Consider the following 17,345-nt stretch of genomic DNA (forward strand, 5'->3'; position numbering starts at 1 on the left):
TCTGGTAGGGTTAGTGGCACCGTCCCCAGATGTGGTCTGGCATGCCCACACACATAGCAGTTGGACTTATTATGCGAGTTTGCATTGTATCTCATCCATTCTAACCACAGATTAGTGTCTGAGAGGCCGGTTTCTACTGCTATAGTATCTTCGTATGTAGGGTTTGCTATGGCCACCATCTCTGCCAACGTTTTGATCTTTGGCATAAGTGGGTTATAGGTGGGAGCAGTATCTCTGGAAGATTTCCATCAGTTTGATCTATACATATCCCTTATCCAGAATTTTCCCATCACTCCCCCATGTCCCCAGTATCCCAACAAGTAAAATTTTTTTTTTTTTTTTTTTTACCCTTTTTCTCCCCACAAGATCAATCCCTGGCTGTGGTTATTTCCCTCGAGCCACCATTACTGCGACTACGAGTTCCCCTCGTCAGTCACCATTACTGCGACTGCGAGTTCCCGGCACCCTCTCTCATATCAGGGTGTATCCTGTCCACTCCTGACGAGGAATATTTTGCCGTAATTCTCCCCTCCCTCACAGGCGCATCAACAACAACCCAACCAATCACACTGGTACACACAGACAACACAAAAGACAAGACATATCACACTGGTAGATGACGTTACACTGACAGGTGGGTTCAAAGGAGCCCCGGGCAAGTATACCTGTCACTTTGCTGATCAACGGACAGCCAGACGGGTGAGTAGTCCCGCTGGGCAATTCCAGACTACGCAGGTAAGGAATTATTAGACATAAAAATTCACTTACCGCTTTTGGAGGTGATCAGTCTCCGCGTCTGGAATGCTCCACGGTCCCCCTCATCCACTCTGGGTTGGCTGATCCCGTGTTCAGAACCCGGGCTCCACGCTGGGCAACAAATGTCTTGGACTAGGTCACTTACAGACCATTTACCGTGATCTACCAGTGAGCCAAATTAATATGAGAATACGTGCACGTGGAAGTAAGACACTGACACTTTGCAGTTTGCCAACTTCCTAAAATTCTGTTTTATTGAGGAACTAACAGTATCATTTATAGGGCATATGATGCAGGCAAAGCATATACATTGATTGGGTGAAAAGTCCACTGGGTTTCTGCGTGTTCTTCCATCCGTGTTGATATCTTCCAATCATTGTCCCCAAAGAGACTCATTCCCTTTTATGGGGGTTGTTTACATTAAAAGATACTTTTCTCCTAATGAGTCACCAAGGGTGAGACACCGGATGAAGGCGCCATCTTAATTATCATCATTGTTCTGTCAACCTATATCTGATTGTTTACTTGAGAGTAAGGAATTTAAAGAGCAAGAAACAGACATTAGCAAGACTATAAAATTGTCATTTTACTGATCATCTAATAAAACGTGGACTGTCTATCACAATACACTACAATGGGTGGCACTGCTGGGCAGCAGTAATAGGGTGGCACTGCAGGGCACAGATGGGTGGCACTGATGGGTACAGGTGGGAGGCACTGATTGGTACAAGTGGGTGGCACAGGTGGGCAGCACTGCTGGGCACTGATCAGTGCCAATCCCTTCGCTGACAATGGCTGGTTCTTGGCAGTACTTTCCTCACGCTGTGACAGCATGAGGAAAGTGCAGCCGATAACTGGCAACTGCATTTTCCGGTGATCTGCTGTGTCGTTGGATACAGCTGATCACGTTGTAAAAGGTCGCCATGATTGGCCATTTACTGTATCCCGTGATCAGCTGTGTCCGTAGGACACAGCGATCACCTATGGCGCTGGGGGTGTGCGGGGAGCATGTTCTGGAATGACGTCTATGGACGTCGTCCCAGAACCAGACAACCACACTGTAGCCGTCCTTCGGCTATAGCGTGGTTGGGAACTGGTTAACCTTGCCTCTGCCTGCCACCTGAAGTGACCACACCACTGCCCGCTACATGTACTGCCTGCTTATGGACCATGTTCCTTGCTACTGCCAGGACCAATACTTTGGCTGTGCTGATCATGTCTCTGCCTGCTGCCTGGACAATTCCTTTGGCTGTTGCTGACGAAATCTCTGCCTGCTTCCTGGACCCATGCTTTGACTGTGCTGGCAATATCTCTGCCTTCTGCCCGTACTGATTATGGACAGTATTCCTGTCTGCTGCCTGGGCAATTCTTTTCCCTGTCCCTGACCACATCCCTGCCTGCTGCCTGGACCAATGCTCTCCTCTGTGGACAACTGCACTACTAAAAATCACAGGTAATCTTTTGTTTACCTTTTGCTCAGCAGAATGTATTTTTGGGTGTAATGCTTGGTATGTACATGCTGTATTAGAAGCCTGAAGGTGCTACTTGGATGTTGGGCCTCAGTATGTGGCCAGGATGTGGAAAAGTCTTACACATGTGGTATCCCCATACTCAGGAGAAGTATCAGAATGTATTTTGGGGTGTAATTCAAGGTATGCACATGCTATGTGTTAGAAATATCTTATAAATGGACAACTTTGTGTAAAAAAAAAATTAGTTTTCATTTTCTTTCCACATTCTCCAAAAACCTGTGGAAAAAAATGACATGTTCAAAAGACTCATTAGGCCTCATAGAATATACATTGGCATGTTTGACTCTCAAAAAGGGGTAATTTTGTGGGAAATTATATTGTCCCTGTGCTTCAGGGGCTTCAAACGTGTAATAGGTAGTCAGGAAATTACAGTAAATGTTTAATTTATGCCTCTAGAACACCTGACAGTGCTCCTTGCATGTTGGGCCTCTCTATGTGGCTAGGCTGTGAAAAAGTGTGGTATCCCCATACTCAAGAGGAATAGCAGAATGTGTTTTGATGTGTAGTTGTAAGTATGCATATGCCATGTGAGAGGAATAACCTGTTAATATTACAATTGTGTGGGAAAAAAATGTATTTCTTAATTTTCCAAAGAACTGTGGAAAAAAATTACAGCTTCAAAAAACTCACCATGCTTCTTACTAAATACTTTGGAATGTATACTTTCCAAAAAGGGGTCATTTGAGGGGTATTTGTACTGTCCTGGCTTGTTAGTGTCTCAAGAAATGAGATGAGGCCATCAGTACATTAGGTTTGATCAGGTGTGATCAACTTTCACTGATGGGTACCATAGCTTGAGCTAGGCTCTATAACGTTTACACAGATCAAATAATATACACTGATTGGTGTTATTTTTTTACCAAAGCAATGTAGCGGTATAAATTTTGGTCAAAATTTATGAAGAAAAATTACTTATTTGCAAAATTTTATAACAGAAACAAAGAATTTATTTTTTTTATTTTTGGTCTTTTTTCATTTATAGTGCAAAAAATTAAAAACAACTGTGCTGATTAAATACCACTAAAAGAAAGCTCTATTTGTGTGAAAAAGGGCAACAATTTCATTTGGGTTAAGTGTTGCATGATTGAATAATTATCATACAAAGTGTGAGGGCACTGAAAGCTGAAAATTGGTCTGGGCAAAATATCTACTTCTTTTATTACTGCCCCAGGCCCAAACCGATCTGCTTCCATACTCCTTCGACAATATGGCATATGCTTAGCTGCTGTCTCTAAAACATGGCAATGTTATTTTTAGTGATGGGCTGAACACCCCTCTATTCGGTTTGTGGTCGAACATTTAAGCCTACCAAAAGCTCGACAACGAACTTCGAACAGGGACAATTTACTTAGTGGTATCTTACCACATCTGAGTATGTGGTAAGATAGCGCACAGTTAGTAAAATACTGCATGAGTTTTATTATTAAGTCATGCGGTATTTTAGTAGTGAAACATTCATTCATGTTTCAGCTGCCAGTGGAGTTCCCTTCTGACAGCTGAATGTCAAAAGAATTGTCGGCATTGCCTGACAATTAAAATTAAACCAAAAAAAATTATTGGGGTCCCCCCCCTCCCATCCATTCCAAGCCCTTCTGGTCTGGTATGGATTTTAAGGGGAACCCCCATGCCAAAATGTAAAAGAAAATGGCGTGGGGGTCCCCCACAAAATCCATACCAGACCCTTATCTGAGCATGCAGCCTGGCAGGTCAAGAAAGGGGGGGATGGGCGAGCGACGCCTCCTGAACCATACCAGGCCACATGCCCTCAACGCGGGGGGGGTGCTTTGTGGCAGGGGTCCCCCAAAGCACCTTGTCCCCATGTAGATGGTGACAAGGGCTTCTTCTGGCCAGGGTTGTGGGGGTCTGCGGGCAAGGGGGCCCCAGATCCCCCCCCATGTGAATGAGTATGCGGTACCCATTCACAAAAAAAAAGTGTAGTGTAAAGAAAGACAACAGACAGTCTTTGGCAAGTCCTTTATTAAAAATAAAAATAAATGTCCCCTGAAGTAGTTCTGCTGCTACCGCTGACCCGAAAAAAAAAAAAGCTCCAACCTCGATGCTGGCTCCTGCCGTCTGACAGTTCTTAAATAGGGTGATGATGTCACAAGGGGGTGAGATCATCCCCACACCCCCTTGTGGCATCATCTTGCCCTGTGATGCAATGCTTTGGCCAGGGCGCAGTGCATTGTGGGACGTGGTGTAGAATAGCTCGCAGAACGCTCGTACTGTTTGTGTGTTCAGTGAACAAACGAACGGCCCATGTTCGAGTCAAACTTACGTTTGACTCGAACATGCAGCCCATCATTAGTTAATTTTCATTGGCTTAACAACTGCCTCATCTCGGGAATGTGGGTTTGTGCTTTGGTGCTGTTTTTGTGCACACTGGGTTGACATTAAGTTGAACTTTGCACACAAAATGGAGTGGTCCTTTTGCCACTGTTTGACAATTTGTATGACGTGAATATCAATAACATTCTCTTTTTTTATATACGGCACTTTAGACATTAGCTATATTGCTTCTATTGCTACACAAAAAACTGTTGTCTTTGAAAAAACTACTAATAAAGACTTCTTGGTATGAAAATTAACCATATTGGGTTGCTGCTGCTGTATTTAAGCAAATGATGCTGTCTCTGAGAGTTGTAATGTTCTGTGAAACTACTGTATATACAGCTATCCCTCAAGCATTTATTCCAAAAATATTTTTGTATTTTTAATGTTACCTTTTGAGCTGCTTGAAAAGATCCTGTCTTTATCTGTACGATAATTAAAATATTTTTTTTTGCATTGGTACATGTCCCCGAGGCCAGCCTCCCAAGACCTTGCTTGACAATACGTTACCTATTAACCTAGAAAATTGGCATTTCAACATAGAAATATAAACTGCTCATTTGCCACATCCATAATTATTTGTACATCCATAGAAAAAGAGCAAATGGACTTTACTGTCATTGAAAGGGAACACACTTTTTTTTTTATAAAACATAAATCTTTATTACAAAAAGTAAAAAAATACAACAGGTTGAATAGCCATGTTAAAATCAAGAAGCCTCACATTGCATACTAACAAGCTTAACTGCTGACTCACTAGACCACTACATACAGTGTACTACGGTACTAGAGAATACACTTAAAATGTTTAACTTGTATATAGATGTGTAATGTGGTTGTGAGTCCTCATGGGTCAATACACTGACCCATGAGGACTCATGACCACATTACACATCTATATACAAGGTAAATATAATGCAAAGGGGTACTATAATTAAGAAAGAAGGGTAATTTTTACTACCACAATTCAGAACCAGAAAATGTTATATTATTTCCTCAGCTCAGTGAGTAAGCAAAGTCCTGTATAGTTTGCTGACTATAGGGTATCATGGGAGAAGGCGCTATAAACCCCTAGATACAATTGGTAAGAAAAGAGGTCCAGTGTGGTGATGTATTGGGCTGGGCATGGGATACCTTTTAAACATAGACACTTCATTATGATTTCCAAAGTCATTGTAGCTATGCGGGGGTGCCATTGGGCTTTGGTACTAACACAATTGGGCCTAACCATTTGCTCTACAATACTTCAGTAACATCTATGGGCTTCCAGGATGTGATACATTTTTACGGTCTCTCCAGTGATTCAACAAATTGACATGGCAAACCTGCCTAGTGTTTTTTCTTTCCAGGCTGGTGTATCCTGTGATTTACTTCCCCTACCTTTTCCCTAATATATTTTTTAAAATATTTTTATCACAAAAATCTAGCCATAGAATTGTGCATGTATGGCATTATTAGATCTACAGTAGTGTTAGTGGGGTATTTTATTGTACAGAATACTTTAATAGCGAACTACCGAGCAGCAAGACTATGCATGCTAGTTCTTGATAATGGGAATCCTGTGCCTAAAAACATGCTCTAGATGCCAATAACAAAATATTATTTCTTTATATAATGTATCCTGACAAGATGTGATAATGATTTGGTATTCTCTAATGTGATTTTTTGACAGGTATATTAATGCATTGGAGCCTACTGTCTCCTATTTCACTGGAGCCTTGAATTTCAGACAAATCTTGAAAGAAAATGATGTGAAAAAGGTTGTAGAAAATCCAAACCGAAAAAGCAATGGTATATCACTAATACATTTTTAGTGTTTTTATTAGTTCTAAAGGAAAAATTGCTGTTTGATATGTCAATGTGCCCAATCATTTTCTATCAGTCCTCAATGAGTGTGCAGGCACCAGAGAACAGACCTGACTTTTTTTTCCCCAATGCACTACAAAACAGCTCTAGTGTTGTCACATGTACTGTATGTGTTAAAGTGTCAGGTGCTTGTTTACCGTGTACCTGTGCATTGGGGGCCAAAACTGGAGCTTCTCCAAAATACACGTACAACATGGTATTACAATGCATGCATGTAGGTGTGAAACTGCCAAAGCAAGTTACAACTGTAGACCTGTCTGGGTAAAGGAGGTTGTAAGCAGCTAATATTATTAACACTGTTAATCATATCTGAGCTCTGTTCCTGCTTCCTGAAATCAGTGGCATGTCTAGCATATCTGGCCTTCAGAGTAGATCATTTTTTTAACCTCACCCCCCACCATGCACCAAAATTATTTTCAGTAATACTCACAGAATTTAACATCCATCATGCATGTTGTGGTTGGCAGTAAAACTGGCCCATGGTTTGCAGACAGCAGAAGTTGTAAGTGCGGTTACAACTGTATGCAGATGTAATGAACTTAGCAAATCAATCCACTCTACATGCAAGAGCTGAGAGATGCTTTGTGAAAGTACTTAGGAGGGGAGGCCTTCAAAGGAAAAATGTGGCACATGTGGTGTACCACCAGCCAAACACCCAGGGCTGTGCCCATTAAAGAAGGTGTCACTTTATGGTGGATGGGTTGTAGTGTGGAAGTAAAATAAGATCCATCATTGGTGTGAATGGCAGTAATTGTAAACCCCCCCACCCCACTGGTGTAAGTGGCCAGAATATTCCCCCTTCATTACTTGTCAATAGTGATAAAGTTTAACACCCAATCATTGGTTATCAGTGACAGGCTCAGACTATAATAATAACCCCCCCTCCAGCATCTGTGATCAGTGGTAGGCTCTGGCTGCAATAAAACCTCCAGCATCAGTGGTCAATGACAGGCTCAGGCTATATTAACCTTCCACCAGCATCAGTGCTTAGTGGAAGGCTTAGGCTGTAATAGCCACCCCCCATCTCGAGCATCAATAGTCAGTGGTAAGCTCAGACTGTAAAAGACCTCCCAGACATCAGTAGTCAGTGGCAAGCTCATACTGTAAAAATAACTCCCCTCAGCATCATTGTCATGCTCAGGATGTCATAACCCTTGCCAGCATCAATGGACAGTGGCAGGCTCAGGCTGTTATAAGCCTTAGCATTGGTTGTCAGTGGCAGGCTCAGTCTGTAATAACCACTCCACCCCCTCTCTCACACTGTTGCCTCTCTCTCCTTCAAGACTAAACTTTTATTGCTGGGCAAACATCACTTCACCTGACAGTTCTTCTTCTTTCAGTGCCAGGTGCATGAACACAGAGAGCACTCTTGCACCTGCCAAACTGTAGCCACTCCACATGTCACCAATGGCTGCACAAGGCATCCTCTGAGTGATTATAACCACTGTGGACCACCCTGTCCTCCCCTAGGAACTCCACTACTAGAACTCAGATGTGGACACTACACTGAGACCACCCACAGGCAGTCCCTGCCAGGGCTCCTCTGCTGACCCCATGTGGGTCTGGGCATGGTACAGGACATGGTACTGCCTGTATCCCCTATCAGTGGCCCTGAGGATGATTACCTATAAACAAAATAGAAAGTTCAGTAGCACTTAGCCCTGGTATCCAAGCAAAATAAACCTACTTAATATATTCATCTAATATATCAGTGAAAGTAGAGGCCTCACTTGCAAATAGATGAGAAATACAGCAGGAAAATCAGGAAAGGACAAAGCAGCCATAGCTTTACAGAGATTCTAACCCTTCCCAACACCAGTAAATTGGTCTTTGGCTATGACAGTTCAGAACTAATATCTTTTGCCAACTAACAATGAAAACCAGTTCCTTTAATTATGAACATTTATCAATAAGCCTGACCCTATCACTAAAGTAATGTAACCCCTAAACGAACACCTATTGTTCCTGATTTAAAAGTACTATAACAAAAATATAGGATATTTAAAGGATAAGTTCACCTTTTGGGAATATGTTACATGTTCCACCCATTTTTAGGGTGGAACATGCAACATGTTCCCATAGTCTCCCTGTACGATCTTTCAAATTTGAAAATAGCACGGCTGTGTGGGGCTCTGCCCACATGATCGCATAATTCATTCACGGACTTAAGTGAATGAATGAACTTCCAAGTCCCTGCAGCCTTAGCGGCTCTCGGCTTGTAGTTTTCAATGAACTATCACGGCGCTGTGGAGCACCGTAGTAGTTCATTAAAGCTTCCTGTCAGAATATCTGCTTGCTCGTAAATCCCTTACGGCAAGCAAATTTTCTGACAGGTGTGCAGGAGACCTGCATGGCATCAGCGATCTACTGATCACTGGTCCAATGCTTTCCAGGCTCCTGTAGACAAAAATTATAAATGCACATTTTTTTACCTGCACAAAAATGTGCATTAATTATTTTTGTCTAAAAGGTGAACTTATCCTTTAAGTCTGAAAGCCCAAAAATGATTAAATAGTTTTTAAACAGATGCATTACTTACTAAGGAAATTGTAAAATAGCAGTTATTATTATAACGACATACTGAGTAGAGAGTTCCGCCATGATTGTGGTTCCTATGCATATGCAAGGGAGTGATGTCATCATGGCTTGGCCATTCAAATGACCAGAGCCTGCAAACATGGAAGGAACACTGGGTGAAGATGGAAGCCCTGTCAGCAGTGACTGTGCGCCGCTGGAGAGCTTCATTTAATGTGTGATGCATACTAACTCATTATGCCCTTATCTTGCAGGGTGGTTTTTTTTTTCATAGCTTGCTACCCCTTTAACACACATTGTAACATGCATTAATTTTGGTTGCATTGTCCACGCATCTCAACAAAGCAGTTAACGGACAAGCAGCATTTTTGCTAAAACAGCACATTACAATGCTCAGTATGTGTTGTGTGTTCAGAAGCTACTGTATTGTGTGCTGGGGCTATCTACAAAAATGCCATTGACAATTAATGTAACCATAATGCACTGTACATACAGGCGAGCACTGATGCACAATATGGTAACGCATTAAAAAGTAAATTCTACATTTTACTACAGAAATTATAATAGAAAAGGTTTGAGTGGCTCACCAGAATAAATTAAAACTAAACAATCCAAATGAATTTGAAGTGCAGACTTTCAGCTTTAATTCAAGGGGTTGAACATAAATATCAAGTACAAATTTTAGGAACTGCAACCACTTTTATACACAGTCCCTCCATTTTCAGGAGCTCAAATCTAATTGGACAAATTAATATGATCATAAAAAAAATGTTCATTTTTTATTATTTTGTTGAGAATTCTTTACTGGCAATGACTGGTAATGTCTATGGGTTCCAGACTTCAGGCAAAGACTGGGTTTCCTCCTTTCTTATGCTTTGTCAGGTTCTAACTGCAGCTGTCTTCAGTTGTTCTTTGTTTGTTGGTCTTTCTGCCTTTAGTTTTGCCTTCAGCAAGTGAAATGCATGCTCAGTTGGGTTGAGATCAGGTGATTGACTCAGCCATTGCAGAATATTCAACTGCTTTTCCTTCAAAAGCTCCTGGGTTGCTTTTGCAGTGTGTTTTGGATCATTGCCCATCTGTACTGTGAAGAGCCATCCAATCAACTTTTCTGCATTTGGCTGAATTTGGGCTGACAGTATATCTCTAAACACTGTAGAATTCATCCAGCTGCTTCTGTCTTCTGTCACATTATCAATATACACCAATAACCCAGTGCCACTGGAAGCCATGCATGCCCATGCCATCACACTGCCTCCACCATGTTTTCCAGATGACGTTGTGTTCTTTGGATCATGAGCTCTTCCAAGCCTTCTCCACACTTTTTTCTTCCTGTCATTCTGGTACAGATTAATCTTAGTTTCATCCGTCCAAAGAATGCATTTCCAGAACTGGTCTGGCTTTTTTAGATGTTTTTTGGCAAAGTCTAATCTGGCTTTTCTATTCTTCAGGCTTATGAATGGTTTGCACCATTCATAAGCCTGAATGACGTATTCTCTTTTTTTTTTTTTATTTAAATATTTATTCATTTTCAAATATGACAATACAAAATCCAAAAAGGAAATACAAAAACATTCTCATAAAACCACTTATTTCATATCATTTTCCTCCCCTTAACCCCCTTCCTTCAACCCACCTCCCCCCTTTCAGTGGACCCCTGGCATCTATCTGATTAACTTTTATCTCACATTCTCTGGATACAAAGATTTAAAAGAAAGAAGAATACATTTCTATATATTTTTTTTTGGTACTTAATTACAAATTTATTTATTTCACCTTTACCTTAAACTCCTCCCATTTCTCCCATTTCATATAATATGCCTCCATTCTATCTTCCTGTATATAATATAATTTCTCCAATCTAGCAATCTGATCCACCCTACTCATCCAATCCTCTTCCCCTGGTGCCTCAACTTTACGCCAAAACCTAGGTATCAAACTTTTTGTTGCATTTAGATAGCACCATATACCCAGTTCTTTATATTTATTCACTGGTATTTTCGTATTATAAAAAAGGCAAGTTTCAGGGTCCAGTCCAATCTCAATTCCAGTGATAATCCTAATTTGATTTATAACCTTTCTCCAAAATACTTGTATTTTTGAACATTCCCACCATATGTGATATATTGTGCCCAGCCCTCCACACCCTCTCCAACACCAAGGTTGTTTCTCCCCACTCATCTTGTGCTCTATCGTCAGTGTTTTATACCACCTTATCAAACATTTGTAGTTCATTTCCACCTCACGCATACTGACATTCTCGTGTACCAATCTATATATTTTTCTTTGTGTGTGCTCCTCCCACTCCACCCCTAAATCCTTTTCCCATTTTTCTATGTACCTTAATTTTACCTTATTATCTAAATCAGTGAGAATTTTATATATTTTAGCAGTGCTGTGCTTCCCATCACCTCGAACTTCCAAATACTTCTCAAATAAATTCCAATCTTTTCTAATTCTAAGAGGCTTCATCAATTTCCCCACAAATTGTTTCAATTGATTATACCTCCATATATCTATCTTTGTGAAAATCCCTCCCTCTTCCCTTTTCAAATCCTCCAGTGTTCTTAAGTTTACCCCCTCCATTACATCTCTCAACTGAGCGTCTTCCTTCTTGATCCATTTTCCTGTAATCTCCTCTTTACCTGGGGGAAAAAACTCTGAATTTCTTAATGGCATTAACAGTGAATTAAAATCCCAATTCCTCTGTTTGTGCTTTCTATCCCACTCCCTTAATACCATCAAAGTATAAGGACTCATACTCTCAGCTAATTCTCTAAACTGTGTTGACACCCAAACAATCCTACTCAAATCCTTTCCACTGAGTGTGTTTTCTATTGTGACCCAATTTTTACCCTCTGAATTGTGCATCCAATCAAAAATTCTTGCTAGTATAACTGCCTTGTAATATCTTCTAAATCCGGCACTCCCAACCCACCTTTTTCTTTATTTCTACTTAGCACTTCGTATGATACTCTAGGTTTTTTATTTTTCCATATATCTTGTTACCATTCTCTTAATTATCCTAAAATACAGCTCTGGGAGTTTAATGGGAATCATCTGGAATTTATACAGGATCTTGGGGAGAATTACCATTTTTATCAAATTAATACGCCCTAACCAGGAAGGATTTCCTCCACCAATTTTCTTCAATTCTCGTTTAACAATGGGATATAATTAGCTTTATATAGGTTTTTCTGTGAAGAAGTGAGTTTCACTCCCAGGTATTTATTTCTCTATCTTTCTATATAAAGGGAAATTCTCTCTGTATCTTTTCTTTTTCACTCCTTGGAAGATTTATATTTAATATCTCTGTTTTACCCGGGTTAATTTTTAGGTTTGACAATTCCCCATATTCCTTCAATGTTTTCATTAGGTTTGGAAGTGTTATCCTAGGGTTTCCAATATAGAACAATAAATCGTCCGCAAATGCGGCTACCTTATGCTCTATCTTTCCTACGCTAATTCCCCTTATATCTATATTTTTCCTAATTGTTGACAGCAGGGATTCCAAAGATAAAACAAACAACAATGGGGACAGTGGGCAACCCTGTCTGGTTCCGTTTGACATCGCAAAAATCTCTGATCTCTCCCCATTTACCATTACCATCGCGGAAGGTCCTTCATACAACCTTCCAATCCACTTCCTCATCCTAATACCCAATCCCAGAACCTCTAATGTATCCATCATGAAGCTCCAGTTAACCCTGTCAAACACCTTCTCCGCATCTATCGAGAGCAACACTACTAGATTTCTTCCTTTTCTACTTTTCTGCATAAGCATCAGGGATCTCAAGCCATTATCTCGAGCCTTTCTTCCCCTAACAAAGCCCACCTGATCCCCACTCTGGCATCAGATCTTTTAACCTATTCGCCAAGACCTTTGCATACAACTTCGTATCTGTGTTCAAAAACGATATCGGTCTATAGCTTGAGCACTGAGAGATATCTTTACCTTCTTTATGTATTAGAACCAACTGGGCCAGTAGGGATTCCTGTCTCATCTCCATCTATCCCCCTAACGCATTCATATATGTCTTTAACTTAGGTAACAGTAAGCCACTATATTTTTTATAATACCTCACAGTATACCCATCTGGACCAGGACTTTTTCCCGTCATAAAGCTTTTTAATGCTATTTTTAATTCTTCCTGTGTAATTTCAGATTCTAAGGAGTTTAATAGTTCTCCACTTAATTTTGGTAGTCCTGCATTTCTTAAATACACCCTTCTTTTTTCAATATTTACCATTTTATCCTTATTTGTAGCATCATTGGGGGCAATGTTATACAACTTACTATAGTAATCCTTGAATACCTTTGCGATATCTTTGGTTGAGTGGACTAACTCTCCCTTGGAATTTTTTATTTTATCTATATAATTCCTATTCTTCTTTTTCCTCAAGGCTCTCATTAGGTACTTTCCCGGTCTATCTCCCCATTTATATCTTTCCCCCGTAATTTTATTAAAAATTCTCATTTTTTCTTCCTCCATCGCTTTCTCTAGTTCTTCCCTCTTTTTTATCACTTTTTGCTCTATCTCTTTCATTATATTATTTTTATGTAGGAGTTGCATCTCAGCTAATTCGTTTAAAAGCCCACTGATCTTCTCTCGCCTTTCCCTTTTTTTTTTTGCCCCAATCGCAATAAAGATTCCTCTTATGTATACTTTATGCGCCTCCCACACTGTAGCCAATGATACATCTCCTGTTTCATTCTCCTCAAAAAATCTCTTTATCTCCTCTCTAATCTTCCGTTCAGTGTCTTGGTCCATGAGAAGTGCCTCATTCAACCTCCATGATAGACCTCCCGATGACTTCCCTCCCCATCTTAATTTCATTACAACAGGAGCGTGATCCGAAAAAGTCATTGCCTCTATCTTTACCCCAACCAAATCCTCAATGAGTCGATGGTCTATCAATATATAGTCCAATCTAGAATATGTCTCGTGTACTCTAGAGAAGAAAGTATAATCTCTATCCCTCATATTCACAATTCTCCAACTATCCACCAGTTGACTCTCTCTCATCACCTTCTTCAATAATCCCATTGACTTATTCCCCCCTCTCTGCACTAAAGAAGTTGTATCTATTTGTGAATCCATACATAGGTTAAAGTCTCCAGCCACTATTAAATATCCCTTTCCAAAGTCCATCAATTTCTTCAGAACCCCTTTCAAAAACATCTCCGGCTTCCTATTTGGGCAATATATGTTAGCGAGCTTGCACTCAATGTCCTGCAGTTTACCCTTCAAGAACAAAAACCTCCCATCCGGATCCGTCTTCCTATCCTCCAGTTCAAACCTAATATTATTTTCAAATCCTATAGCTACCCCCTTCGCTCTCTTAACTGGGGAATCTACATAGTACCATATCGGATAGTATCTAGAGTTCAACTTAAGGTTTTTTTTTAACTCAATGTGCGTTTCCTGTAAAAATACCACTGAGGCCGCTCTATGCTGTAGTTCTCTAAATAGCCTAAATCTTTTACCTGAGCAATTTAACCCATTTACATTATGGGTTACAAACTGTACTTCCTCCATATTTCATTTGTCTTCTTCCTATTTTACCATCTACTTTCTTCTTCCCAATCCTTATACCTCTTCTCTTATGCAGGATGTCAGCTTTAAAACCCCCTCTTCCCCCTCCCTTACCACCTCCCCCCCTCCCACCCACTCCCTCCTCCCCCCCAGCCCCCCACCCCCCAACCCCACCTCCCTTCCCTCCCTCTCCCACCCCTCCCTTATTTAGGCTTTCCATTTGCCTATTCATCTTTTGAGGGCCCCACCCCTCCATAGATTTATGCCTTGGGGTTGACTATGAGTCACCATGCATAGCTAAGTTCAAAAATTCAATTCCAAATAGAAACGTGATGATAGGTGACAGTCTATATATAGCGAACGGACGATATTCGTTACATCAATGGTGAAGAAATGAGAATAGGTTGCACTAACCAGATAGCGCTATGTTAAGCATATAGATGATAAGGTCATCTGGGTATGAACATCTGGACCCAGGTGTTCTGACTAGTAGCAGCATATATCACAGCATGTCAGCAGGGTTTCTGAATAGCAGAGTTCTGATTGAAGACCACCAGAGGGAGCCAGCAACCAGGATCTCTTCAGACCAGGTATCCCAAAGTGTATGATGTATTCACAGACCAACAGAGGGAGATAGAGCTCTGGAGAGTGTCCAGCGATTTCCTTGGGGAAAATTTGCTCAAAAAAAAAAGAGCCAGAAAACAAAAATATCTAAGTGCAACATTGCTTTATTAAAATGCAGAGAAATGGTAAACAATGCAACTCACATGATATGCAAAAGGCCTATTGGCCCGACAGAAGAAGTCTACGTGGATAGAAAGTCACTGAGGGTAGCTTTCTGACATGTTTCGTGCCAGGCACGTTCTCAAAGAAAGCTGGCCCCCTCAGTGACTGATCATTCATATATAGGGGAACACATGCCCTTCAATTAGTTCTAATTGGCGTTCCCGCCACTCGTGCATGCGCAGTTCGCGCCGGCGGTGGCCATTTTGTTGAAGCTCAGTATATGTCATAGCTTCTCAATGAGGACATAGCAGGTAATTAGAAGGAGTGTGTAGATAGTCACTCTACTTCTGCTTGTCTTTTTCCTTAACAATAATATGTCAGACCGCTGTTAAGCCTTGCAATATGCCGAATTTAGAACAAGAGAGGCTGTATGAATCCTGAAGATAGGTATTTGGGAAAATATGAACTTATAAGGAGGACCCAGTTATAAGTAATCTCCTATTAATTCAATATGAGGATCTATTTATTTAACAACCCTGTGGAACTACAGGTGCCAGAATCTCCTTCAAAGGCATGTGCACAACCTCACATCAATATTACACAATACAATAATATAGAGCTTTTTAAGAGACATAAAAGATACACAATAATATAGAATTAAAAGATACTAAACAAGTAATAATGGACTTGAAAACTATTAAGATCCAACAACCGACTTATGTTTTAACAGCCGACGTAGCTTCATTGTACAGCAACATCAAACATTCAGATGGAATGCTGGCGGCTAAATTATACTTGAACACAGCAGTAGATATCCCAATTCTACAAAAAGACTTTATATTAGACCTTCCTGACTTCGCCATGAAGCATAACTATTTTTGGTTTGGAGATAAATACTACTTGCAGATTACGGGCGTTGCCATGGGGGCAAAATTTGCCCCCAGTTTAGCTAATTTGTTCATGGCAAATTGGGAAGAAGAAATTATCTATTCTAGAGACTGACCGGATGTTATGTTTTACAGATGCTATATAGATGACATTTTACTGCTATGGAAAGGGGATGAATTTTCTCTAAAGAATTTTTTTAAGACCCTTAACTTCAATAATCTTAATATTAAGTTGACATACGAATACAGCTATTTAGAAATCAATTTCCTGGACTTAACGCTTTTTATTGAGGATAACAACATTTTAACTAAAAGCTTTTTTAAAAAAACAGATCAGAACGGTTTTATCCCAAAAAATAGCTGCCATCACCCAAGATGGTTGAATGGGATCCCAAAAGGACAGTTTCTGCGGATACGTAGAAACTGTAACAAATTAGAGGACTATAATGTTCAAGCTAATATACTCAAATCACGTATTGTGGAAAAAGGATATGATAGTTGTATCCTAGATAAAGAAATCGAAGAGGTGGGAAATATAGACAGAGAAAATCTCAAAAAAGACAAACGGTATAATGAAAGATTTTGTCCTTTCACCACTCAGTTTTCCGTCCATTATAAGGTTTCTAGAATCATTAAGAAACACTGGTCTATACTTAAGAATGACCCCATACTGGGAGAGGCTTTACCTGAACATCCAGAGATTACATTCAGGAAAGCCCCCCCCTTGAGAAATATGTTAGCACCAAACATTGTGAATTCACCTAGACAACTCTCGTTTAATTTTAATCTGAACCGAAAAGGTTTTTACCCTTGTAATCATTGTATGCTATGTACCCATAATGGTATTCACAAAAAAACGATCAAAAGTTTCCAACCGAATGTCACCGGGAAAACTTATGATATTCAAACGGTAATAACATGCTATAGCACTCATGTAGTGTATCTACTCGAATGTAGCTGTGGAAAACAATACGTCGGTAGAACCACCAGACGTTTACGAGACAGGCTTAGAGAACACCTAACTAACATCAAAAAAGGATACAAAGACCATTCTGTCTCAATGCTTTTTCGCACTGCACACAATAAAAATCCACACAATCTTAAATTTATGGGGATTGACATTGTCAACAGCCACTGGAGAGGCATTTTTAAAAAACGAGTAGTATCCAGGTTAGAAA

General features: G+C 40.3%; 1 protein-coding gene across 2 annotated transcripts in view; it reads left to right on the forward strand.

Moving 5' to 3' along the window:
- Window positions 1–17,345, forward strand: part of GUCY2C (guanylate cyclase 2C) — an 879,595-nt gene that overhangs the window by 127,059 nt on the left and 735,191 nt on the right. For both annotated transcript variants that reach the window (XM_089687691.1, XM_089687690.1), the window contains one exon: window positions 6,292–6,410. In XM_089687691.1, the coding sequence (XP_089543817.1) occupies window positions 6,292–6,410 (119 nt within the window). The remainder of the gene's footprint in view (window positions 1–6,291; window positions 6,411–17,345) is intronic.

This window comes from Staurois parvus, unplaced genomic scaffold (genome assembly GCF_062004578.1).
Source record: "Staurois parvus isolate SC_StPar_1 unplaced genomic scaffold, SC_StPar_1.0 ptg000436l, whole genome shotgun sequence".
NCBI classification, from domain to species: domain Eukaryota; kingdom Metazoa; phylum Chordata; class Amphibia; order Anura; family Ranidae; genus Staurois; species Staurois parvus.